Raw genomic sequence first — 26622 nt, 5'->3', positions numbered from 1 at the left:
ATCATAGCGATCAGAGCAATATGTGAAAAAACAATCTGTAATATTAAAACAAAATGATATACAAGCAACATTATCAGGAGAAAGGGTTGATAATCACGCTTAAAAGTCACGGGGAAAGGTGATGCCTGTCTCTGTTACACACAGACACACACACACACACAGCAGCACTACTCACATGCTGCCACTGCTCTCGGATGAGTGGCCGGTATCGCAGGAAGTATTTCAGAGGGAAGCTGTCAATGTCGGGCCATGTGGCAGGGCTCTGCCAGGTTACCTCCAGCTTCCGGACGTTGAAACGAATCGGGGTCGCTGTCACTCGCTCTGGGGGGTCTGGTTTGACTACAGGTTGGATAAAAAAAAAAACATTGTAATGTCAGTCTTCTGTAGCATTTTGAGCTGCAGCCCAATGACGTGCAATGCATTTGAGCTCAAAGTTCAATAAAACATTCCACCGTACCAACGTTACGCACCGCATGAACCATAATTAAGAATTTTTTATTGGGATACAGTAAATGCACCTTCAGGCATAACAATTCAAATATCTGACAGAAAAACAACATCATAAACTGGGAGCATCAAGCTCTGAATAGGAGAGAAGATAAAATGGCTTGAGGGTCAGAGGTGTAGAGTTTTTGAAGCTTGACTCATAAATCAGCTAATCCAATCCTCAAATGCTCTGAATCTGAGCGTTACGTCGGGCCAGAATCAATAAAACATTTTTCTAATGGAACCAAGGTGGGTGAGCGTAACTTTTTAAATACATTAGTGAAATAATATGGTGACAACAAAGACACAAGGTAAATACTTTGATAAATGTGCTGCAAAGTAACCAGACAGACTTCCCAAAAAGGCCAATGAGACACCAGAAAAAATACGGTGAATTCATTGAAATGCTTTTAAGAAGATAAAGAATGATCAAGTCTTTGTTGGATCCCTCAAACCAGGGCACACTCTCGCTTGCAACCTTCCCAGTCAGATCCGCGTGAGACAGTACACAAGGACTATAGGTAATGAGAAGACGAGGGCAACGCTGGTGGACATAATGACCACATGGAACCACGCACAAGTAGACAGCTCACAGGCAAATACAGACAAACTCTGTCTTGCAACTACGACATCCGCATAATGAATGACACAGATACGAAAGACGGATGGAGGCCATAAAAGACAGACCGGTTTCTCAGTCGACAGAGTGAAGTTAAATTAATTGTAATCCTATTCAAGTGAATCATGAAAGGCAGCGTGAAAGAAAATGTACACAGACAGAGGGAACCCAAAAGCAAAGACTGTGGACATCAGACAATCTTTGTGAAGATAGAACTACTGATGAATAAATTACATGGTAAGAAATAGGGGGGTGTAATGAGGTGCTCTGAATACAAGGAAAAGTCCATGTCACAGGCAGAATCTTCACATCCCCTTGTTATGCCAGCCCGTTTTTAGCCTTAAAACGTCCATCATGCCTCACTTGGCTTTGCTCGTTCAAATTTTAATCCACAGCGTGTTCCCCTTTTTTTTCTTCTTGTTACAGCCATAACGGCACTGCATTATCTGTGCCCAGGTGTGATGCCATGTCATAGATTATAGAGGATGGCAAAAAAGTTATATGTCTGCATATATAACCCAATGTACAACTGTACGGGTGAGAACAATCGCAGAACATCTGATTGAAGTGATTACTATTCATCGCCTAGTCGTCATTGCATCTAAAACGGGAAGATATAAAACACATCTGTAGCTTCTCTCTGCCCTAAATTCAACTTCTCGCTAAGGACTGAAAAATTAGAAAGTGGAAGAAGCCTCTTAGATGAGAGGCAAAACATCTTCATGATTTTCATACAAATCTAGTTGACTTTATTCAACAGAGAGAATTTCTTCCTATTAAATTTTGCGGCGCATCGGATCGTAAATCTGCCACCAGCTCTCTGCCATCTCAGATCTGGTTGTGCTTTTGTGTACCCAATTACAACCTCTAAGTCTGTTGGCATTGGCAACATTTATTTATTGATTCTAAATAAATAGTCCTGAATATTACACCCACTACTGTACATAATATCAGGGATGCAGGATTAAGCATCTTGAACTGGCTGGCTTTTCGCATTTACTGAGTGATTTTCTTAGTTTTTTTATTTACTAGCTACGCATTCAAACTCAAATTGAAATGAAAGCTGCTTTCATTTGAATGTAGTAAAAGGATAAGTGTCATAGTTGAAAAGCTACTGCAGCTATTTTCACTGCAGCATATTAGATAACAGTAATTAATTGTAATTGCATTGACAGTGTGAATGATAGCAGGTGTTCAGGTGTGCTAATCTCAGCGTTGACATGAAGGAGCAATATGATTTAACTGTGGAATCCCTGAACACTTGGACAAGATCGGTTATCGTTTGATCATCCTGACACAAGACAGCTCTAAGATATCATTTGATGAGTTTGGAGTTTCCTGCAGGGCTCTTTTTGTAACCGTACCCAGAGTATGCACGCATACACACACACACACGCACACACACACACTCACACACAACCTCCTCTCCTCTAATTTCGTCCCAGTTTTGGTCGGATGAACAAGGACAGTTGAGAAGCGTCTTACTCCCACTCAGGATTCAGAAGCGCATCAAGAAGCATGAAATTGTTTTATTTATTTACGATGTGCCTCGTTGTCCCTGGTAATAAATGCAACTTACAACACAGAACGGCACGAGAGAGACTTCTAACAATGAGGGAATGAGGAGGGGTGAAAGAAGGCCAACGACACGAAACACAAGGAAAACAGAACAGAAAACGGAGGAACCACTTATACACTCATTTTGATGAAGCTGAAAACAAGGATTTAAAAACAGATATTTTTGTTGGCATTCTAAGATGCGCTTACAAAAAGCTTTTTGTTTTTTTGTTCAGCATCAATGAAAAAGTGTAGTTACTATCTTTATCAGTTATCAGCTTTAAGCAAAAGAAAAAAAAAAGCGATCACATGGAAGATGAAGACCAATCACAGTATGTAAAATCTAAGAAAAAGCTACATGAAAAAATCAGAAGACATTATGACAGAAACAACATTTTTATGACAACTGACAAGACTAAAGAGCTCTGATGCCAAATAAATAGCAAGGAAAGAGAAAGGAGGACGAAAACATGAGCGAGAAAAAGTAGTGCAAAGTCATAAGAAGGGCATGCAGGACTGAAAAAGAAAGAGGAGTGGAAGAAAGAAACAGTGGGGTGTTTTGCTATCACCAAGTTGAGGGATATTTCCTGAGCCAAGGCGCTAATCCGGCTAGCATTAGCATTTTCATGAGTCTTGTGTCCAGGACTTGGCGGAGCATGTCACTGCCTCATTTAGTTACTTGTGTGTGTACACACACACACACACACACACACACACACACACACACACACACACACACGCACACGTACGGCTCAGCCAACGGACACACTCCCTCCCGTCGATCATAGCCCTATTTGTGCGTGTGTGTGTGTGTGCGTGTGTGTCATGCACACCCATATCGCTCTCCAAGCAATACAACAGAGCTGAGAACTGCTAGCAGCACTTTCCTTATCTATCGTCGCACTCCTCATTCCTTTAAAATGAATTGCTCCTCTTCACTGCTTTCCACTACGAGTCTCTCCGGAGTCTTGCTGTGATGTAAGTGAACAAAAACCTCAAAACCCAAACTGCATTTTTTTAGACTACTTTCCACATGACGATGAAGACTGAAGAGTGTAATTTAAAGTAACAACCAATGAAGAAACTCTCTTTGAAGGAATTTTATTCATTTTATTCATTGAATTCAAAACAATTTTATTTATTTATCTAAATCTAAATGTGCTTAACTGGCTGCTGGTATTTTGGGTTCTCAGGCACTTTCAGTGGAAACCAGTGCATTGATTGTGACTTTCATATCCCATCAAAGCCTTAATTAAATACTGTCGGCTCCAGTAAAGGTTAAGTGGTGGCGTGTTCCTTATCCAGCACCTTTGTTAATTACAAGGCTGCGTAGTCGGTGTGTTTCTTGTAAATGGGGTTTAGAGAAAACTCCACTCTCTTTGATTTAGATAACATTTATTTAACCTCCAAAATTTCACTTTCCTTTGTGTCCCTTGTGGCAAAGATATATATATGTACAGCACATCTCACCAATCGTGAATGAAACTGGTCACATTTTGCCCAAACAAATGTCTTAACATGAGAGTTTTATTCAGTTTCTTCTCGATCAAATGTTTGCTAAACAATCTTAGATTTGTCCCCAAAGGTTTGCAAATGAAGACGAGTAAAATGTGTTAACGTTCCATGATCTGAATAAGTGAATTACAATACAGCAGCAGCAATAAGTCCATGATCTCACCCGACATCCAAATCACAGATACAACAGATTAAACCAGTGCCAACAGATACAGAGAAAGACATGACATCATCTCACCTATAGTGGCCTCTTCAAAAGAAATGGTAGTGGAGGCTTTCCCCAGGGAATTCACTGCTGTCACATTAACTTTGTAGGGGAAGCTGGAGAAGACCTCAGGAAAACGTACGCGGCAGCGATTCTTGTGGTCCGGATCTTTCTGCACCTCCAGTGAGCGCTGGTTATGTCTGGAGACAACGAGAAATGAGAGTTTTACTTACTTTACTTACTGAACGCCTACGAGTTTTCTGCCTGACACATTGGCATAGAATCATTGGTATCAAAAAAAGGAAGCTGGTTGAATATTTTCTGCCTTTTTTTTAACCATCTGTGTGTTTTATATCAGCACTGGTACATCATTTTAGTCCCATAATGAAAACTGCTGATTATGCCTCCTGCTCCACAGATCTAATCAGCGAGAGTTCGGAGGAAAGCCAGGCTTCAGTCTTACCATCTTATTTCACTCTTAACATGAATTCACATTTGTTGGAAACCTAATGGAACATTTAAATCTCACACTGTTCTAATTGGGGTCAAAACAAGTGTGACATCAGCAGCTACAGATCGAGCTATACCAAGGACAATTACACTTAGAATTCTCACAGCAGAACCTATTGCTCTATTTTCTTTGGATCTAGACCTTTTTACTCCGTCTCACCACTCATTATTTTTCAAACAGAATAATTTAGGTGTTACAACATTAATGAAAGCAGTGGCAACCTGCTGTGTTGTGATCAGTGGGGTTCTGTGATCTTGTAATTTCAAAGAGAGCTAGCGCCCCAGAAAAACACATGCACACATTTAAAGTATTTAAGGTTTACCTGTCGTGAGGACAGGTATCATTCAGCCATTGAAAATGAAGTTATGTTTGTTATAAGGCCTTTTCTCAAACTTGTGTTTTTTTAATGTGACATTTCCGTGCTAAGCACTGCCGGATCTGTCCTCATGGGCACAGGCATGATTTTTCATTGTGCTGCAAACTGGAATAAACACAATTTCACTGAAATGTTTTGCTGGAAGCACAAATATTGTTATTAACACCGAACAAAATGGATTCCTCAGAAGAAAGCTGTCACATTTTTTTCTGATGCTATTTTCCACTGATGAATGGGCTCATTGGAACTCTTTGTTGTGAGGGAGGAGATGATGCAGTCGTGCTTCAGCAACTGAATCTGTGAACGTTGGCGCAGTGGTGAGCGCTGTTGCCTCAGAGCAAGAAGGTCACAGGTTAGAATCCGACTTGCAGCCTTAATGTGAAGAGATTGCATGTTCTCCCAGTGTCTGCGTGGGTTCTCCAGCTTCCTCCCGCCACCAAAAACACGCAAATTGGGCGAATTGGTTATGCTAAATTGTACATAGGTGAGGTCCATAGAGCGTGTGTGTGTGTGTGTGTGGCCCTGTGATGAAGTGGTGACTTGTCCAGGGTGTACCCCGCCTCTCTCCCATTGACTGCTGGGATAGACTCCAGCATGACGCGGTAACGGACAAAGCAGTCAGGAAGATAAATGAATGATAATTCTAATGTCTTTAATTATTCGACAGCATAGAACTCATCATTGACTGGTGAGAATAATTTTGCACAAGACAAACTTTACTTACATTTCCATTGATCCTATAATAATAAATTATAACTAATAATATAAAATGGTTTAACTTACTGTACATCCACTTCAAATGTAGTGGGGATGTACGTGGGGTGCAGTTGATGCCAGCTGCAGTAAAAGCCTTTCGGGTACGTGTTGGATCTACAGGTGACCGTCGGCTCTCTAGGGGGAACTGCATAAAGGAAACACAAGATGCATGTTAAGACAATCGGCAAACATGGAAAAGATATTAAGAACTTAAATGAGAAAACAGAGAAAAAGAGCATATTAAAATATTACATTAATTGTATGCAGCTGTGTTTAATTATACATTTCCATATTACTAATTAATTCTCAATCAAGTATTTCATTAAAAATCCCAACACGTCTCATTTTATAATACGTTGTCTCTGGCGAAGTGTTTTTAATATGTTTAGTTGTCTGCATATTTTCTTGTTTTTTATAACAAATAAATCAACATTGAATTCAGAGGTGAGTAATTAAAATGCCTTATGGAAATGCAGACTGAACCAACTCTTGTGGGTTTTCCAGTTTCTCTAAATCCCTCTCACTGAGCAATTTCTAAAATTATAAAATGTCAGTTCAGATTCATTGATTCATTATTCAGAGAAAGAAAAGAAGCTGTCCAATAAAAGTGACGTGACGTCAGCTCCACCCTTACAGCGTTTCATCTCTACCCTTGTTATCTCTGCTATGAGTAATATTTTGGAATGTCCTCTGTCTTCATTATGTAGTTCTTTTTTTTTTTTTTTTGCAGTTTTCTACAAATTAGTAATGTGTTGGCAGCAAGACAATTTTACATATCTGGTGATGAGCCACTTAGAAAAATCTGCTCATGGTATGATGGATTAGTTGATAACAACATCCAATTAATTACATGTTTTATTTAGACTCAGCTTTGCAAGGGTGGGATGGGTCATCCTGTCCTACAGAGCTACTAAACCATTCGGACATGGGAAAAAAATGCATGGGAATTCTATATCCTGGGGGAAGAAAAATGCCACCACCCAGTGTTTTTCTTGAGCGGGGCTTCCAAGTAGTGTCCGTGGAAAAAGGCAACATAGAACAATAAGATTAAGATGATTTTTTGTACAGAAAAATGTCATAGTCCATCCTTTCAAGCTATTTCCTTTAATTTGCTCAAGTTTAACTTGAGAGGCAATGCAGACTGATTTGTGATACTTGTGTAAGGTAATATACGGCTATACGAATATTGTTTAAATTTGTCTGTTCATCTGAGGCCAGTGTTAATCTAGATTGAGATATAATTAAGGCAAAGATGATGGTGTGGTATAACAACAACTGGAAAACTGAACTCAAATAAAAGTCTAAAGTACATAAAATTTGATGTTAAAATTAATTATTAGATGCACATTGATTAACAGATTGGTTTTTGAGGAGAAGCAGACAAGCCATCAAACCTATTACATACATAAGGATCGATGGACAAAGGTAAACCTAACCTAAATGGAAAGGAAAGATGCTTCCTCAGAATGGTTAATGTTACTGATAACAGATGGATAATTTATAGGTGCATCTTATTTAAGTATCACTGTGACTCGGTAATTTGTTTGTTTTCTTTGGCCCCTGAAAAAGAACAAAAAAAAAAAAACAATGCCTGCAGTGGAGCATCTGCTTTATCCACTATATCAAATTTGGTTCTTGCTTATTCCCTAATAATAATTACTTATGCCAGCTCACAGCTAGTTTCAAATAAAATACTTTATAATTTGATTTATTTCTGAACTCGTTTTTCGTGTTTATTTTAGTCATAGAGTGGTTCCTTTTTTTTCAGCCTCCCAGATGCAAAAATGTGGATACTTCTTTTATTCTATATGCATAATGGACACACACTATATGTCCACAGGCAAAACACAGACCTGATTGGCTGCTATGGGGTCATTTCATTGTTATACATAATCAACTGTGTTTAAGCAGTCACCATGGCAACAAATGAGTCTGTCAATAACGTCAACAATGAGGTGCCAGGGACTACACCCAATCACACTCAATTAATCACAGAGACTAATTGGGGTCTTATCAATCAATTGGCTCCTCATCTGCCTCAGTTAAAGCTGTTAGAGCACAATGGTGACTACAAACATACCCCCCCACACACACACACATATACACAATCATCAGGACACACACTCGCTCAATCAGTATTCCTGCAGGTCGTTTAGAATTAGTTTCAATTATTTATTTATTTTTTACATAATTATGAACTTTAATAATTTCAGTGGAAAAGGTCTTGGTTTGAAAGAAAAATATTTTATATTTGCATACATATAGGCCACTTATATTACATTGCTAAACACATACTTTTACGTTTCCAAAAGCCCGTCGTAATGCTGAGTTACGTCATTAAGTGAGGACCACCTGTAGTGTCACGCAAACCATCACCAATACCCTTTAAATGGGCCGTTCCTACGGCAGAGCGCTTCCAATGAGACTGCTGTTTGGTCTGTTATGGGGCGAGACCCTGATACAAAGCATCAATAGCAAATGACTCCATGGCACGAGGCTCTGTGTGTTAATGGGGACAGATGTCGACACATAAATGCCAGCTGCTCATCACAGTTAAAAAGCCAAGTTCAGCAGAAGTAAGCAAGGACAAATCAAACGGAGTAACACTCATCATTAAATCCCATTTGAGTATTTTTCAGCTTTAAACATAACCATTAAAGCTGCATGTGGATTTGTTTTCTTCCTTTATTTGCTTTAGGGTAGATGGGACTTCCTTTTCTGCACAGTTTTCAAACGGTGGCTTGAACCCGAATGAACGCCCCCCCCCCCCCCCCCCCCCCCACACACACACACACACACACAGACACACAAAACAACAACACGGTAAACTGAATTTTTTTGTCAGGGATTTTGGAACGAATGACAATCTGAGAAATGCTAGAGGAGAGAAACAGGGTCAGTGTTAAAATAGCACAAGAGAGAAGAATGGTCATAAAGACGGGATAGAAAAGATGAGATGCATCTATAGAAGATAGGATCAGAGTCATGAACGATAAAGAAAGGATTAGCAAATATTTGATGAGAGTAACGGGGGCTATGGGAAATACAGATGAGACCGCATCAAATGTTACCTGTGTGTCCTTGTAAAACATTCAGAAATGCAACCCGTTCATGTGTGGAAAAAGATGACCAGTTGCTTCAATAACAGTAAAACATCAAAAGCTTCCCTTGCATCAACTGAGAGGAGCGGTTGGAACATGAAGGAGAAGACAGAACACGAGATTATACACCTGGCGGGGAAAAAAAACAACAGAGAACAAAGTTGACAGAAAAACGTGAAGGCCGTAATTCAAATTGAAGTGCCATCGTGTAAGTTGTGACAATGCGATGTCACCTGAGCCGGTGGCAGACAGGACGCTGCTCATGAATACATTTAAATTAGTGCACTTTCATCATCTAGTTTGCATTGCTAAAGCTGTTTGTTGGTGCTGTCAAACATAGACCTGGCCGTGCATGTGTGAAGGCCGTTGGTAAAATTAACCCTAAAATGATAATGGGTCACAGGACTGTGGCTCAAAATTCTTCGATTGAAGAAATGTCTGCTCGTGTTTTGAGTGAATCTCTATATGTGATAAGAAATCATTTAAAAAAATATGAAGACAACAAGTAAAAACAGAGAAATATCTAAAATCCTTACTATTCAGTTGTGTCGTTTGCCTCCCTGTTGCTTTGTGTGTATGCGTGTGCGTGTTTTCCATATGCATTCCCATGTGTGTGTGAGCAGGCGTTGTTTTTTCTGTGCTGCTGTGTGTTTGTAGTGCATTCTCTCGCTATGAAAACAGGGATAAATGCATTTGTTTCCTTTTGGAGCAATTTTTCCATTAACCTTTTTATACATATAAAGAACTAGGTACAAAGATTGCTTCAGCTAAACCATGCACCTGTCTCTTCGACCAAGCCCCGACTAAAGGAACTCTTTCCCTCAATTAGTATTCCATTGCTAAATACAATTAATTTATTGTGGAATCAGCTCCCTGATTCAGTTCGTGAGGCAGACACCATCTCTATGTTCAAGAGTAGACCAAAAACGTTCCTTTTTACCAAGGCATATAATAAGTCCATATCAATATGCTGCCATAGGCCTAAACTCCTATGACATACTTAGCAACTCCCGCTCCATCTATATTCACATTTTATAAATATATTTGACTATTTCCTCTGTCTTCCCCGTATTTGTTTGCTCTCTCTCCTTCTGTTTGTCCCTCTGTGTTTCAGTCTGGAGGTCCTATCCGTGGTGCTGCAGAACCTGGATGTGTGACTGTCAAAACGGATATCCTCATTGGTAGCATTAGCATTTATTATTTAAAGCAGCTCTTTAGGCAGTGGTTTGCTCAGCAGCCTATATGTTGTGAATCATTGGATGCAATGTAAATACATTATGATTCTGTCTGCTCCTGTTCATTCTGTCTCTCTATCACTCTCTCTTTGCTTTTGTCTCTCCCTCTCTATCACTCTCTTTCTATCTCTCTATTTCTCAACCCAAACCGGTGAAGACAGATGGCCGCCCCACTATGAGTCTTAGGTTCTGTTCAAGGTTTCTTCCTGTTTAAGGGAAGTTTTTCCTTGCCTCTGCAAAGTGGTTTCTCTTGTCGGAAAAGTTCGGTTCTGTCCTTCCCTGCAGGTCTTTCCCTGCTACACCTGTAAAGCGCTTTGAGACAACTTTCTGTTATTATTTGGCGCTATAGAAATAAAATAAATGGAAACATGAATGCCAGATTTAAAAAAATGCATAAAAAAATCTACAGCGACATGTTTTTTTAGTTTTGTAAAAAAAAACTTTCATAATAGAAATCCAACTAGGAAGAACTGGATCTCCTTGGATACCACACCGCTGGATTCGGCCTGCCAATGCCGGGCTCTGTTCATTTTAGATTCGCTTAGTCATGTGTCATGGGAGAGTGAGGAATGTAAATAAAACTGTAGGACAGAGTCAGAGAGGCAGAGACACTGTGGTGCCTTTTTGTCCGGACCAGCTGTTGTTCCTAACGGTAATGTAATTGTGGTGTAATATTTTTATGCATGGATGCACATATGAGTGCACATGTGACTGCATGAGATTACTGAGCATAATGCAAAGTGAATATGCAATTGTATGCAGATGTAACAAGCTATAAAAGTGTGTGCATTCTGCATGCTGTGTACATTATGAGCGTGTGTACCAATTATTGCAATATTATTTGATTATGCTCAACTTCCAGTCTAGTTTATAGAGTCACTGAGATGAACACACAAGAATTGAACAGCATGCATGCACAACAAAAGCTCTTTCCCTCTCATTTTTTAATACAATTTTCTAAGCCCCTGATTCAGTTTCTCTTTCTATCTCTCATAGTTACTGGTATAGAGCTGCTCTTAAACATGAGGGGCTGAACGTCAAAGGCACACGCACATGCACACACTGCAAAAAACCGCAACACCTTGGCATCCCAGGAATGTCTCTGGGCCAATTCGAAACAGCCGTGTGTGCAAGAAGAATGAATGCAAGTGAAGCTGAATACCTTATAGAATCATCAGTCCTTGGTAAAGGTGAAAGGAGGAATAAAAGGGAAAAATAACCGAGGTGTGAGCATTGTGAAAAAACACGTTTAAGTAGAATGGTAGATTAATTACCAAGTTCACCGGCTTGCTCTGGTAGAACAGTTTTATTATACATTATATCATACTGAATGCTGTTTTCTAGTCTTGTGGAGAAAGAGCAGCTGATTTCAGCTTTCAGTTTTCTCTGAACTCTGCAGCTCTAAAGGGCAGAAACAGGAAGAAACCCATTATACCTGGACACTTATGTACACACTTAGCCACCTGACATCACAAATCTTTCTCAGAGCTTGGGAATAGCAGCTTATATTTCACATGAAATAACAAAGTTCTCAAACAACTGCAGGTATGAATGCAATCACATCTCAAGATCCTTTTTTTCTTTCTCTCAGCCTCTTGCTTCTTCATGGAAAATGATTCATGGTGAATCTTTGGGATGTTATGAGATGACCAAGTGGGTTACATTAGCAAATTAGAATATAAGTCTTGTCTTAGTAGAGCACCTTTTGCAGAGCAAAGTTAGGTAGTATGCACAAAATGCTTTTATAAAACAAACCAAGCACAAATAAAACTTTATAGTAAGCAGCAACAAATTAGTCAGTAGTCCAGCATAGCCTACTGGTGGTTTAAGGACAGAGCTCAGGCTCTCAGTCCACACTAGGCTCTATAAATGAAAGAAAAAAAGACCTTCAAAATGAATCTTGGAGTTAGAGATGAGCTAATTTAAAGAAGATAATATGGTTGTTATAGATTAGGTCTTAGATCTATAGGTCTTGGACCTGTAGATTATCCAAAGATAATTTACCAAGGCATGTGGAAATCTAGCCAAGATTATATGAAAGCTGGATCTATCATCTCTGGCTCTGGTTAAGACACAACAGAGCAGGTTTATCAATGTTTCTCTGGAGGAAGACAAATTGGAATGGAAATGGAAAAGTACCATTTAAGGAAATCACATTTTTAAGTCCTACGTCTATATATATTCCTATATATATACATATAGATGTACTATGAAACAGAAAGGCTCAATTAGTCAATTAGGCTCAAGGACGTCCCATCTACCCTAAAATGGCAAGTGGTCTTATTCTACTTTTCTGTTTTCTTGTCAATCCCAGTGCTTTTTTAAACAACATAACAAATCAAATTCTCCCCATCTTCATTGGTCAGTATTCACAAAAAATGGCTGTTTCACATCCTAATGTCTGAGGAGAGTGCATCAAAATTAACTGCAAATAAATCTGACCTTTCAAACAAATAAATCAATTTGATATATTTTGAATTACTTCCTTTCTATTTATGATTATATGCAATTTCCCTCTGAACTTGCCTCAGACTTCCTTACCGCATTGAAGCAAGGTTTCTTTTGTATTCTGACCATATTCACTTCTTTTTCTTTCACTGGAGAATGTCAGGACAGAGCAGTACGCCGCTCATGACTGATTTGCACATTTAAAAGTAATCTTCTTGGTTTTTCAAGCTGTAGCTTCACATTCTTGGACTTTTCTCCACAGTTTGTTTCAATTGCTTTTTAGTTGTTGCATTAATGTCACAATAAAGCTCTGGCTCTTGCAAGGACAAACAAATGTAGTAAAATTAAATCATCCGAGAAATTCTACCTGTATTCTTTTTTCTGATAATTGCCAAAGGGAAATAATTTTCTTGAAATCCAATGATACCCCACCCTCTCTGAACAAGACCTGTTTCAGCCTTAATTGTCTTTGTCAGGAACACTGCAGCAGGTCAAAACACTTTGGCTAACAGAGGATTGGGTCTAGCATCCTGTCACTCGATAAATAATGCTGGGTGACACTCAGCACCCACGCTATCAATAGTCATCATTTTTCACTTTCCAAGTGGGAGATGGAGGCAAGTCCAATTATTTTTATACCTCTGCTCTCCCCTTGTCACACATCTGACCAATTTGTCAATCGCTTTGTGTCAGGTTCAGGTCAAATTCTCATCACTTTCAATATGGTCCGTGATTGCACTTGAAAGAAGAAATAAAGGCTCTCTTTCATCATTTGTCTGCCTCTGTACAACCTCAACAAGAACTTGAGTCACATTATCCAAGTCTGTGGTGAGACAAAGGGTGAAGCACACCACACTAATCAGATGGCCGAAGAAAGTTGTGGAAGAAGGGAGTAGGAAGGAGGTAAGTTATTGTGGTCAACATAATGTCAGCACACTAATGAAACAGGAGATTGCAATTCCATCACAGAAAACCCTTTTGGTGCTACTAAGTAGTGTCCAGTACCTCACTGTGTGCAATTGCAATGCGAGTTGTGTTAATGTTGCTGAACTAACACATCTCTAGTCTAGTCGCCAAGTGGTAAAACTCCATGTCCCCATGGCGATAATTGCTTGAGGCTCTGTCCCCGCCATGGCAATTGCCTTTTAGCCGCCTTGTCCACAACGTTGAAAGAAGTGGCAGTCTGGGATTGACCAATCGGAGGTGTCAGTCTACCATCGCTCAGAGATAGGCAGGTACGACCCGGATCACCAGTGTTGAAATCTAAAGAGCTGACTCCTTAAAATGTAGCTGTCACTTTCAAAGCTCAGCAGACAGACAGAGAGACGGAGCAAAATCAAAAGTGTCTAGGCGGTACAGCTTGGGGCGATCATTGTGAATTCAGCGAGTTGCTTTGCGCAGGAGCGCTGTGCTGTCTTTGTACTCCATGCATTCTTTATGGAGGTATGAAAGGTGTCACATTACTCTGATGGAAGAAAGGCTTGTTCGGCACTGTCTGAAAGACAGATAGATATATATAGAGGCAGGCAAAGGGCAAAGAGGCTCTGCACTCAAGCACTGACTGCCTGATCGGAGAGACATGACGAGAACACACGGATGACAAAGTGAAGTAACGGAAAGCACCGGTGATCACTGCAGCTATGCAAACCTTGAGGCGGTTTGTATTTTGTTGCTGCGGTACCAATCTGGGACCCGTAACATTTGCATGTATTCACATACACCAAAAGTTATTATTGTCTGCATGTAAGAGAATGACTTGGCCATTGCGTGTCACAGATGCGATTTATTGCCTGTCGACAAAGAGCAAAAAAGACTCCAGGATATAGAAGAAATGATGCATTCCACCTAACGCACTGGAACACATCCTTCTTTTGAGATTTTGAAGAGGATAGCTTGATCATAAAATTCAATCCCCTTAATGTCCTTGAGAAAAAAATGTCCAAAACTTCCCAAACCTGAAGGGACGAGCAATCAGGGAGGACAACTAAACTGAAGCAGTAAAGAAGGTAGGAGTGTACGTGCTCAAATAAAGTAACAAACAATGATCTCGTTCCCTATGGGCAACATTCGGTGCAGATGTGCAGGACAAACAGAAATCCTTTAAATGCACAAAAGTGATGCCACAGCTCTGGGCAAGCAAAAAAAAAACAAAAATACAAGACTGATGTATGTTTGTCCGATTATATCATCACAGACCAAGCAATTCCACCTCCTGAAGTTGATTGTGTGTTGTGACAAAGTGAGGAAAGATATGAGAGAGGAGAAAACAATCACAAACATAAAACATAATTTATGAGCCTTTTTTTTTTTTTTCTTATTCATCTTCTTTGCTGAAGGATTTACAACTTGTTGAATTCAACTTTATTGAATTCCTAGGGCAGCTATTCCTTCTTGGCTTGTGATGTCTCAGATCGAATCTGACTTAGGGCTCCGTGTCACAGGTATGCAGTTAAATCAAACTGATGTTCCCTTCTCTGATTGTGTTGTTTAGATTGCTTTTCAAAGTCTTGTTTAGCAAAAAAATATATTATTTTTGTCTTTCGTCTTACAATCATCTTGTGCCTTAGGTGTAAGAGTGTAACCGCCATGCCTGTTTGCATCTGCCTGAAATAGATTTTCAAAATTGATTCATTTGAGTGGAATGGCTGGCAGAATGGGAGACAACAACCAATACGACCTCTTTCACAGTCTCCTTTCTAGTTGGCTTTCATACCTGTTTCTTTTGATTTTGCTTCATCAGTCATCCTTTTCCCTTCACATCCCAACTCCTTCTATTTCAATTACTCCCTGCCTCTTATATTCCTGCGGCCTGGTCAAATCACGGGTTTCAGCAACCTCAACCCTCGGGACCTGTCATTTGTTGATTATAAACAGCTTTATTGGCGCTCGGCACCACATTATATTAGAGGCCCTGTGAGATGGAAACCTGTCATTATATTTTATCAGCCAATCTGTTTTTAATGGTGTTGGATTGTTGAATCATGTGTGATTCCAAGCGTGTGTGTCATCTCCAACATTTGCCAGCAGCGGAAAATCTTTTTTTTTTTTTTAAATCTCCATTCTAATTTGCCGACCAAATTCTGCCCCATGTGGGTATAAACCCATTTGGGAGGGGGGGTGGGCAGGGACATTTGGGGGGGGGAGGTGAAGGAGGGGTCAGAGATTAAAAGCAAGGAACGAAGCTAAAATAGAAAGTGAGTGGGCAAGAGAGAGAAAAAGGGGATAAATGACACTCATTGTTCACTCCTCTCGCTGTCAGTTCTCAGTAATGCTAATCATTAGAGTAATCTGACAGGATGGTGCGCGCACACACACACACACACACACACGCACACACGCACCATACCTCCCCCATTGCATTCCAGTGCCCTGTGTCAATGAGAGGGAACCGCCACATTACATGGCTGTTTGTTCTCTTTGTATACTCGTCTGCAATGCTATTAGGGTGTGTGTGTGTGTGTGTGCGCGAGTGTGTGTGTATCAAATATTCATTTTTAAAAGGAAGACTAAGACTTTGAGTATAATGAAGCCATAGCAGTGGACACTGAATTCTGTTAAATGTGTATAGAACATAATAATACTACATTTTACTAGGTTCACAGAACCATGTACTTTTGTTGCAGCTGCTGTTGCTCCATTATGACAATTTGATTGGAAGCAGACTTTCATTTGAAAATTTGGCTTCACTTCTGGCTTTGTTTTAATGAAGATAAAGTTCTTAACTCAAGATATATTTTACATTTCTAGATTTACAGAATAGAACATTTTATTTGTCATTTTGACAGGTTTTTGGTTTTTCTCCTGTTACATTTGTGGTTTGATAACACAAAGTGAACTTTTGACTTTTGATCACGCTGTTTCTCTAAAATCGAAGGATATTTTCATCGTGCTATGAAGTTGAGCTATTGGTGCACTGTCAAGCATCGAAAACCAAGGAATAATGGGAGTGAATATTTGTTGAGATAATATCATGCATTATGTTTTTTTTATGAACTGAAGTGGACTAAAGTGGTAGCAAAACTTTAATTCCATACAACCCCACCTCAAATTTCAACCTGCTCTTGTCTACGAAAGTAAACAGCACCCGAAATGTTCTTTAAAGTTGGCAAATCATTCCCACTTTGAATGAAAGTTGAGGAAGCCACACATTGTTGTGCTAAGTGGGATGCAGTACCTTTACCTACAATACCTAATATGTTTGTGCATCTGTGTGTGTGTGTGATGAGGTGGGAAAAGGTTTAGAGAAGGTAACCGCGGAATGTAATTGAGCTGAAAATTGGAAAATGGAGCCGTAGCAAAGCCAAGACAGTGTGCGTGGAAGTGTGTGTGCCTGACAGTATGTGTGTGTAAACAGAATTTACACACACACACACACACACAATGCCAGCTACCTGAACGAATAAAGAGGATGAGTTTGCAGAGTCTCCACAGAGACGCTCCAATATGAAAATTGGAAGGAATAATGGTGACATAGATAACAGTTATTTAAATAATTTGTTGCCACGCTTTAGCTTCGTTATGCAGCTCTGACAGGTTAAATGTTTCCATAGATATGACTAGGAGATACTGTCTGACCCTCAGATGAATTTGGCTTTGTCGCACATGAACAATGCAAGATAATTTTAAGGACAGTTTGACAAACGAATGTGGGGAAAGCTGCTGGTGACTCGCCGGCAGCTGTGCAGACTCAACGCGTAAATAGAACTCTTTGGAGGTACATGGAGTCTCTTTTCTGGTCTTTTGGTAGAGGTCAGTCACCTCCCCACATATGCCCCAAGCTACCCCACCCCACAGCGGTGCATCCGACCTGAAAGAGAAAGATAATAAAATCCTCGCCGTCCTCCGTCAAACTGATGGAGAACCACTGCAATCTGCAAAGGTAACGTTTCAGAAAAGCAAGACTGACTGTTCTGCTCTCGCTATCCTTTACGCCTATCACCTGCATCTTACTGACTTCCTCACCATCTATTCCCACCGCTCCTTCCCCTCTGCAATGGCATGGTTGTGCGCTTGATTCCGTGTGAGGTCGCGCCTGCGTATGGGTGTGTGTGTGTGTGTGTGCATGTGTGTATGGTCTACAGGGAGGAGTGTGCCGTTTACAGAGGGGGCATTGGGACGTCTGGTAAGTGACACACACAGACACTGACAGCTTCATCCATCAGTGAGTCTGTCTGATGGACAGGCCTCTGCAGAGAGGTCAGGCTCCACACAAGGGTGTGTGTGTACGTGCGTGCGTGTGTGGTCAGATATAAATACTCCTCTACCGGTACACACAAATTGAGGCTGCCTCAGAAAGAATGTGATTCACTTTTATTTACAGTTGCTGTCTCCTCTCTCCTTGGCTCCCCTACCTGTCCACTCCGTCCCATCACAAAATGTCCTTGCACTCCTCTTTGCTCTCTTGTTTTTCATTTCATCATACTTTTCATCTACCCTCCTTCCCTCTGGCTAGTTTCTCCTCCTCGCTACATTTCATGGCGTTTCCTCATTCTTTCTTGCCTTGTCAAAACCTTGTGAAAATATAAAGATAGGTGACATGCAGGGATGCTTTTTTTTTTTATTCATTCCATCCATTTCTTCGCTGACTGGCTGCTTGACAACCTTGGGAACTTTGCTGCATTCCATATCAGTTCATTCGCTCGTGCCAAAGGACGACGAAGAACAGTATGTGGCAACATGCATACTAGTGCAGACGAAGGACCACTGTCACTCAATTCACCAGAGCATCAAAATAGTTCTAAAGTGCCCAAAAGTGTTGCCCCGGCAACAGCAGCAGATAAAGAAAGTGGGGAGGAAACTGACCTAATCTCGAGACAAACTGACTATTAATTGTTTTTTTTTTTAGATCTTTGAATGCATTTTTCTTACTTGGCGACATCTCTTAGGGAACATGATGTATTCATACCAGTTGAGTCATTGTCAGTGTGAGATAATGCCTAAGAGGAGATCTAACACAGAGAACACATCACTATCTAGTCCCATGGTAACGGAACAGAGACTTGGATTATTTACTTTATGACAAGAATAAAAATGTTTTCAGCACACAGCAAATTAACATCAAACCTGTTGAATATAATGTTGTTTATTTCTGATGAATACAAAATAAATGTTACATGGTATCAGTTTAGTTTAGCTAACACTATCATACTTTTAAAAAAAACTTTATAATATGTCTTTTCCTTTTATTTTAACTTGACTTGAATGTAATTTTGCTTTTCAAATCAAGATAATAGTTGCAATTAGAATATATTAAAAAAATTAAATATATTTTTTCATTTTACCTATTTAGTTAAAATTATGTTTTTCAAAAATCAAACAATTGAAGAAAAGCTGCAAACAGACTTGTTACTTTGTTGCCCGTAATGTAGTTCAATTTTGTATATAAAACCAAACTATGAGAACTTGCATGCTATTTTAAAGTCAGGATATATACATACATAAATAATAAACAATCTAATATATATCATTCTGTTGCATGCATTTTCCCATAATGGAATGTTCTATCATATATCCAAGTTTCTTTCCCTCCTGAACCTTTTCTAACTCTTTCTCTGGTTCTGTCTCTGTTGTCTTCTCACTCAGTCTCACATTCCAGACAAGCTTGGCTTCTTTGTCTTAAATGACATCACAGACATAAGGCCGTGACATGCAAGACAGGAGGAATGCGCTGAAAGAGAGAGAAGGAAAGATACAATAAAAGAGAGATAGACTCAGAGAGAGAGAGAATGGCCAGATGATGGAGAGAGAGACAGAGTGCCTGTAAGAGAAAGAGAAAATGTGAAAGAAACTGGGAAAAATAACAGAGCGAGAGAGAGAGAGAGAATTCCATGGATTCAGCAGTGCATGAATGGACTTCACAGAGCACTCACAAACCAACACACACACACACACACACACACTTCCTCGCCGCCTCTCTCTCATCCCCCCGTCTGCGCCCTCCTCCGCTGTTTGTACTCCTTTCATTAATCTCCTTTAGAATGATCAGACAACAGCACCCCCTTCACAAACCGAGAGGGACAAAGTTTTCACACACGCAGCAGCTAACACAACTCCTGATTTCACACACTGTTTAGGAGGACAACATTTCACAATATAGAAAGTTCTGATTTGATCTCATCAGCCGGACTGAAATTGAGATCAGAATGCAGCGCCACAATTATCACTGATTAATAGTTCAAATTGTGTAATAAGCAACAATAACTAAGTGGCTTGTCTTCATTTTCTGTAATTAGAAAAGTTAAACTTAAAATAAAAGACAATTAAAAATGAACAGAAAAAAGGAGACTGACTAATTGTGCCCCTGAATGACCCTACATTTTAAGGTCCAGTTGACAGATGGAATGGCGTCGGATCTGATACCAGACTGCTTGACTTTTGCAAAAGGAACGATAAGACCGCCAGTGTAAAGTGCTGTGACTTTTAGAAGAGCGGTTATCATCAATCGCAATAAACCTAAAACAACACTTCGTACCAAAACGTGGAGGATCTTGTCATCAGGTTGTCAAAGCTACGTATTTATATAAAGCCTTCTATGAAAACATTTCTGTTTTAGAAATAACCTTATGTTACTAAAACTGAGGATAACATAAAGGTTGTGATAATCACTCGTAAAAACGCTAAAGTATACAGTGCACTGAAAGCCCACGAAGCAAAATGATTTAAACAAATCTAAAAATTGGTATTTGGCTTTAATTTTCCAAAGTGATTGAAATCCTTCGGCCTTTCTTCGCACCCTAGTGAGATATCATTTGGAGCAGCTGCAGCAACCATGAATGATGGGTTCAGGATATGGTGGCCATCCACAGCAGTTATATGGTAAAGATGAGAAGACCAGGATAGACGCAGGATGTGGGGATTTAAACAATAGCCATCGCTGCATGAAACTTTAACGCCCGACCACGAAAGTCGCACAAGACGGATTGCCTTTCCTCAGCTATCTCAGTGCAGCCACATCAAGGCAGAGACGGATGATTGCTGAAGAGAAAGAAAAGGCATTCAGGGGTATTAAAAGTGAAACCGGAGCCCAGAGGAGCAGCAGAAAGTTAAGCTGAAAGTGAAGGAGGGGAAGAATCACGTCACGCTCTAACCATCAAGCAAACCTCCGTGGTGACAAATTAATTTGTTGCTGGATCAATAAGTCATTATCTCATTCAAAATAGATGCACACAGAGTCGCACAAGAGCACTGTGGGGCACATCGACAAAAAAAAAACTAAATGGCATTCACACAGTTGTCTGCATGCAGGAGTAAACACACACAAAGTCGAGGTCTTGAGTTATTGAGTGGTTGGATGAACTTTTGCAAACCTCTCTGCTGATGCGGTGAAATAATTTCACTCCATTAAACAGAGCTGCTGCCTTGGCCAAACTAATTATTGAGGACTCCGTCAAATTCAAGTGAATGGGGGGGGGGGTAACATTTTGTCTGCATGTGTGTGTGTGTAACCACAGACAAGGTTAACACAAACACACCCACACTGAGTACATCATGTGGGGATGGAATTAAGAACCAACAAAGTCCATGAAATCCACAATCAAACGGAATAATCCGAAGCAGATCCCCTTCATTTTCCAATCAACAGTATTTACAGTCCGTAAAACTCTCCACAAAGGCTCGGGTGACACAAAACAAAAGAGTCGCAGGCGCAGCTGCTGGATTGGGTAGTGACGGATCCTAATTTAATCAACAAAGACAAGGGCAATTATGCAGGAAATAAGGATGGCAATAATACTCTGTCAATCACAGCATTCGTTATTAGATTAGTCATGTTAAATGTATCCATTCAATTAATACTAACCATCATTTAGCACAGTTTTAACGCACATTTGCAAGTGCAAAGCGATGCGTCAGGGCATGAACAGCTTTGCGACACCAAGTTAAATCAACTGAAAATCACAACTTCTCATGTATAAAGAGAAATTTCGACCGTCACGAGTGAAGTTTGTATCGCGTTTCAGCCGATTACCAAGACAATCGTGAAAAATCTCTTCTCTGTCTCTCTGCTAATCTTTTCACTTTTTTTTCCAACCACATTCCTTTCTATCCCACCCAAAATGGGTGGTCCATGTGCTATTTCTAACTTGCTCATTGCCTCTCCTTTTGTTAATTGCATTGCTGGTCCCTTTCCATCGTGTCTGTGATGAGCTTTGTAAATTCTCACTTTCATCTGCTGTGATTCCATCTCTTCCCTCTCCATTGGCTTTGTTCTTTCATGCTCGTTTTTCAATCCCCTCACTCCTCAATCCCTCCCTGCGGATGGACGGTTGTTCCCTTTGGGGTATTTGATTAATTTGAAAAGCTAAACAAAATATCAAAAAACAAAGCAGCAATGCATGGACTCAAACTGAAGACAAATGATACATGTAAGACGCGACATGGAATGATGGTGGATCTCGCTTGAATAGGACAAGCCGATTGTCTGTTTGTTTTAGTTTCTAAACTGAAATATTATATATTTGGTTTACAATATCGTTAAGTGGGCCAGACCTGAGTTATGGCTGTGTTGTTTATGGTTTTAAATATTCATCTTTTGTTGTAGACTAATAAGGCTAAGTGGTCTGGGTGAATGAATAATGGTCTCTGCATCAGCAGCTTTTTGCAGCATCGGGCACATTTACATGGTCACGTGCTTATGTGCTATTTCGGGTCATAATCTGTGATGTTCTATCCATCTACATTCAGATAAGGAAGAATGTAACAGGGTTAAAACCATTTTGCAAGCTCCATCCAGAGATCTACAGTAAGTATGGAGAACCCCTTTAAACTATAATGAACCTTATCAGTGTTCCTGGTTCTATTATTCCAAGGACACAAATACGGCATCTAACCAGAAGAACATTAATAAGGCTCATCTGAATTTTTACACAACACAACATGGTGAGGGTTTGGGCGGGATATTCAATGGATTGATGAATCAAAGCCTCTTCCAAACAGCATTCCACAAAAAGGATCATCATACCGCCGGTCAGGCATGGAGGTGGCAGTGAAATGTTGCGAGGATGCTTTGCTGATTCAAGTCCGGGATGACCTGCCATAATTGAGGGAAAGTTTCTCTCAACCAGAAAGATGAATGTCAGGTCATCATCTGAAAGTTGACGCTCAAGTGCAAGTGGGTCAAGGTAATGAAGTCCATCTCTGAATGAGCCCAAAGGAAGGAGTGGCCTAATCGATGTTCAGAGCAGAACCTGAAGGAGATGCTATGGCGAGACCTGAAAAGAGCCCGTCACGCTAACACACTCTGGGATCTGGCTGTGCTAAAGCAATTTTGCAGAGAAAATGATGTCAGAACTCAGAAACTGATCTGATCATCATTCAGTGGCAGTTGCTGCCGCTAGAGCTGATACAATCAGGAGGACAAATAGCGCTAATGTCAGTGTTTTAGATTTTGAATAAGGACAGAAAAATCTGCATTTTGAAACTTATATTATTTTTTCTCAGGTTGCTTTGGTTTCATGTTCAATTTTGTTTGAAGGTCTGACAGTTTAGTATGAGGCACCCCAAAACATAAAAGGAATCCAATACTTTTTCACAGCACAATAAAATGGATTGTTTGTGTTGGTGTTTTTTTTACCATTTGATAAACTGTTCTTCTTTTTCTTCTTGTTGTTTTTTTGTTTTACCCACTCTTGAAGTCTCTGTGTTGTTTACAGAGCATTTTCCAATTTACTTTAGCACACCTGATATAATTCACGGAACAGCTGCACTAATGAGCAGACCGATGTTATCCTGCTAGTTTAAGTAAAGAAGAATATAGTGAAGTAAAACATCTGAGAAGTGTAAGTAAATAGTAGAAACTGCATTTTCAGTTTTAACAAAACAACAAACACCAATCCTATTGGACAATTTTATTTTATTTTATTTTGCATTAGAGTTGGGCTCCTGTTTGTGTATAATTGTGCAGAAATGTGTAGTGGAGGTCTCTGGGGAGATTATGAAGCGTAATGGCTGTGAGATAATTAATGGGATTAACAGATTACAGAGATTACACCGTGGCTGTTTTCTATCACTGCTCTGTGTTTGAGACGGAGCTGAAAGAACAGATGACTATCTGTTAAAAAAAAATAATGAAAAAGCTTTGGTTCCTCATTTTAGTCAATACGTTTCTGGCTTTAGATGATTTTAATAGAACAAATGGCTGCTTGATTTTCATGAAAGGTTGTAATGTGATAAAAACAAAACTTTATATTTATCGAAGTGCTGTATCAAAGGTTTTGCTTGGTATGACAGACATCTGGGATGTCATACTGCTCTGGTAAAGATTAATTCATTATAATGAATGAAATTACTTCGGTTTCATTTTGCTCCCCTCATTGAGCAGCATGTTTTCTACCATATATGATGATTCTGTAACATTTTAACTGCTGTATTCATTTCAACATTCGACAACTGGTATTAACCCCAGGGGACGTCAATGGAGGCAGATTCGAGGTGGACACCTTTTCTGCACCTGCACCTGGATTTGACAATGCTTGTCACACTTCACTGAATCTTCAGAAAGAAAAAAAAGCATTCTCCTTTCCCAGTGTGTAAAATAAACCCTTAGAGATTTAGTGAATGGCAGATTCTGTCTGGAGACACTGGTGTCAGTGACATTTGTCTACTGTTACAGCAAATTCTAGATTCTGGTACGATCCTGAGAGAAAGCATCCTCTTCGTCGTGCTAAACCTTCCTCATCCTTGTATTTTTTTATGTAGATGTTTTTAAAGAACTGTAGGCCAATATTTGGAAAACAGCAAGCGGATACCTTCCGAAAGTCAACACTGAATTTGGAATCATATATGAGGAGGTTTATGGTCCCAGCGAACCTGTAGCTAACCACTGCCTGTTGGCATTAAGAACCGCTGGAGTTACACACACACATGGACATACACTTTGCAGTATATATAATCATTTACCCACACAGTGGCGGACTGGACAAGGCCATGGGCAGAGGAAACCAACGCCAAGGTTTTGCAGACAGCTTCTCATAACAACACAACCTCCGGTCTGGCTTCACACAGGATATCTGCGGTCAGATTTCTTTTAGTCTAAACTAATGATAGGATGTATTTGAGAAAAAACTCAATTTTCACTTACTGTAGAGTGCAGTACAGAAATTATTTGGTGCAGAAATATTGAATCAATCCATTTATTGCTACAATGCAAACCTTTTACATAAATAAAACAAATCAAATGCTTCAACTTACATTTGAAAGAATCCCACACCTTTACAATTATAAAATTTCACATGGGCTGCCTTGATTCTGGATATTGAATGGAAGAAAATATTTAAAAAAAGTAAAATTGAATGACTGTCGATGAAAGATTTATCCGCTTCATTGCAAACATTCCTTCGCAAAATGCCTTATATGGTAGAGAAAACCGAAAGGAGTCCATTCAAAGACCTGATCAGCGATGATTCACTTTTAAATTCATTCATTCTGACGTGAGTCATAATACACTTGTTCCTCATTATAAACACATTAGTGTGTTTCTGGCAGGTTGACAGCCGGTGTGAGTCTGCTCTCCATTACAACAAAACGATCAAGAGAGCAGCTCATAGCTCTCTAGTCAGCTTCAATACAGGCAAAAATATTCAAAGACATCTAGTTTTGCCAATGTTAAATTTAACACTGACCAAAAAAAAAAAAAAGATTAATTAATTAATTAATAAATAAAGGGAGTAAAAACTTTGAGGCGAATGCTAATGGTACTATATATATATATATATTAAAAAAAAGCCTATATCTTGTAAGAAATGTTAGTCTCGGGAAGAAAACATCATTCAAGTCCTTAATTATAATACGTTACAGTAATTTAATTTCAAGTTGTGTGTTTCTCACTGAAATACACTTGAGTTGATTTGTGGGTACTTCCTAACATGATGAATCAATTCCAAAGCCAACCTTTCCAAAAAATGTGATGCCTTCATCAATTCAGTCCACGTTACATCAACTGGCAGTCTTCTTCTTCACCACAGATTGCTGTTTGCTGGCAGAGTGCCACAACATGCAGATCTAAACATTATAGCTTATTCTCATGTATTTCCTCAAATGGTATTGTGTCAATAAACTTAGAAGAACAATTTGTTTCCTTTTCTGTGCATTTACATTTATGCTTTTCCATAAGTGATGAAAAACGCCATTAAATACAAACATGTCAGGTCTAAGAGTAATTATTAGAAGTAAGTTCTCCTACTATATGTTGGGTCTATGTGGGGTCAAGTATCAAAGGGAAAAAAAACAGTGTTGAGCAGGTTGCAGATGGAATGTGACACAACCAAAAGCTCTGTGTCTCAAATGCCACCAACATCACCTGTGAAAGAACCTTTTCTCCTCTGTTTGAAGAGTCGAGTCACACACATAGCTCATCATACAAATTATATGTTTAAGGGCACACACACACACACACATGCACACGGTGCTGTGAGGATACACAGAATCAGTCTGAAAGTTGTGGTGAGTCCTCGGTCAGAGCTGTGCTGCTGTTGATTGTGTGGTTACTTTGAAGGGTGATTTCATCTGGCCGACAAAAATGTGTGCGTGTGTTTGAGAGAGGGAAGCAAATGTTTTTTCAACACCAGGAGGTCAGTCAGTGGGGTGTTGGGAAATTTCTATCAAAATATTCCTGTGTAATTGTAGAACTTCCCAATACAGAGCTGTACATGTGCATATGTGTGTGTATGATCAGGTATGCATTAATTATATCTGCACAATCTGCAAGCACTTGTCCCTGAAGCATTATCCATATGTGTGTGTGTGTGTGCATATGCATGTATGTTCCTGAGTATTTGCTGCAGGTTGGCATGAAGCCAGAGTGAATAGAAGCCTTGTT

The 26622-nt window shown here is 39.7% G+C and overlaps 1 protein-coding gene across 1 annotated transcript in view; it reads right to left on the bottom strand.

Moving 5' to 3' along the window:
- Positions 1–26622, bottom strand: part of cntfr (ciliary neurotrophic factor receptor) — a 93973-nt gene that overhangs the window by 16475 nt on the left and 50876 nt on the right. The window contains exons 3-5 of the mRNA XM_068753243.1: positions 6053–6170; positions 4416–4582; positions 176–339 (exon numbers count right to left, since the gene is read on the bottom strand). Of these exons, the coding sequence (XP_068609344.1) occupies positions 176–339; positions 4416–4582; positions 6053–6170 (449 nt within the window). The remainder of the gene's footprint in view (positions 1–175; positions 340–4415; positions 4583–6052; positions 6171–26622) is intronic.

This window comes from Brachionichthys hirsutus, chromosome 19, assembly GCF_040956055.1.
Source record: "Brachionichthys hirsutus isolate HB-005 chromosome 19, CSIRO-AGI_Bhir_v1, whole genome shotgun sequence".
Classification (NCBI taxonomy): Eukaryota; Metazoa; Chordata; class Actinopteri; order Lophiiformes; family Brachionichthyidae; genus Brachionichthys; species Brachionichthys hirsutus.
This window is presented reverse-complemented; position numbering and strand designations above follow the sequence as displayed.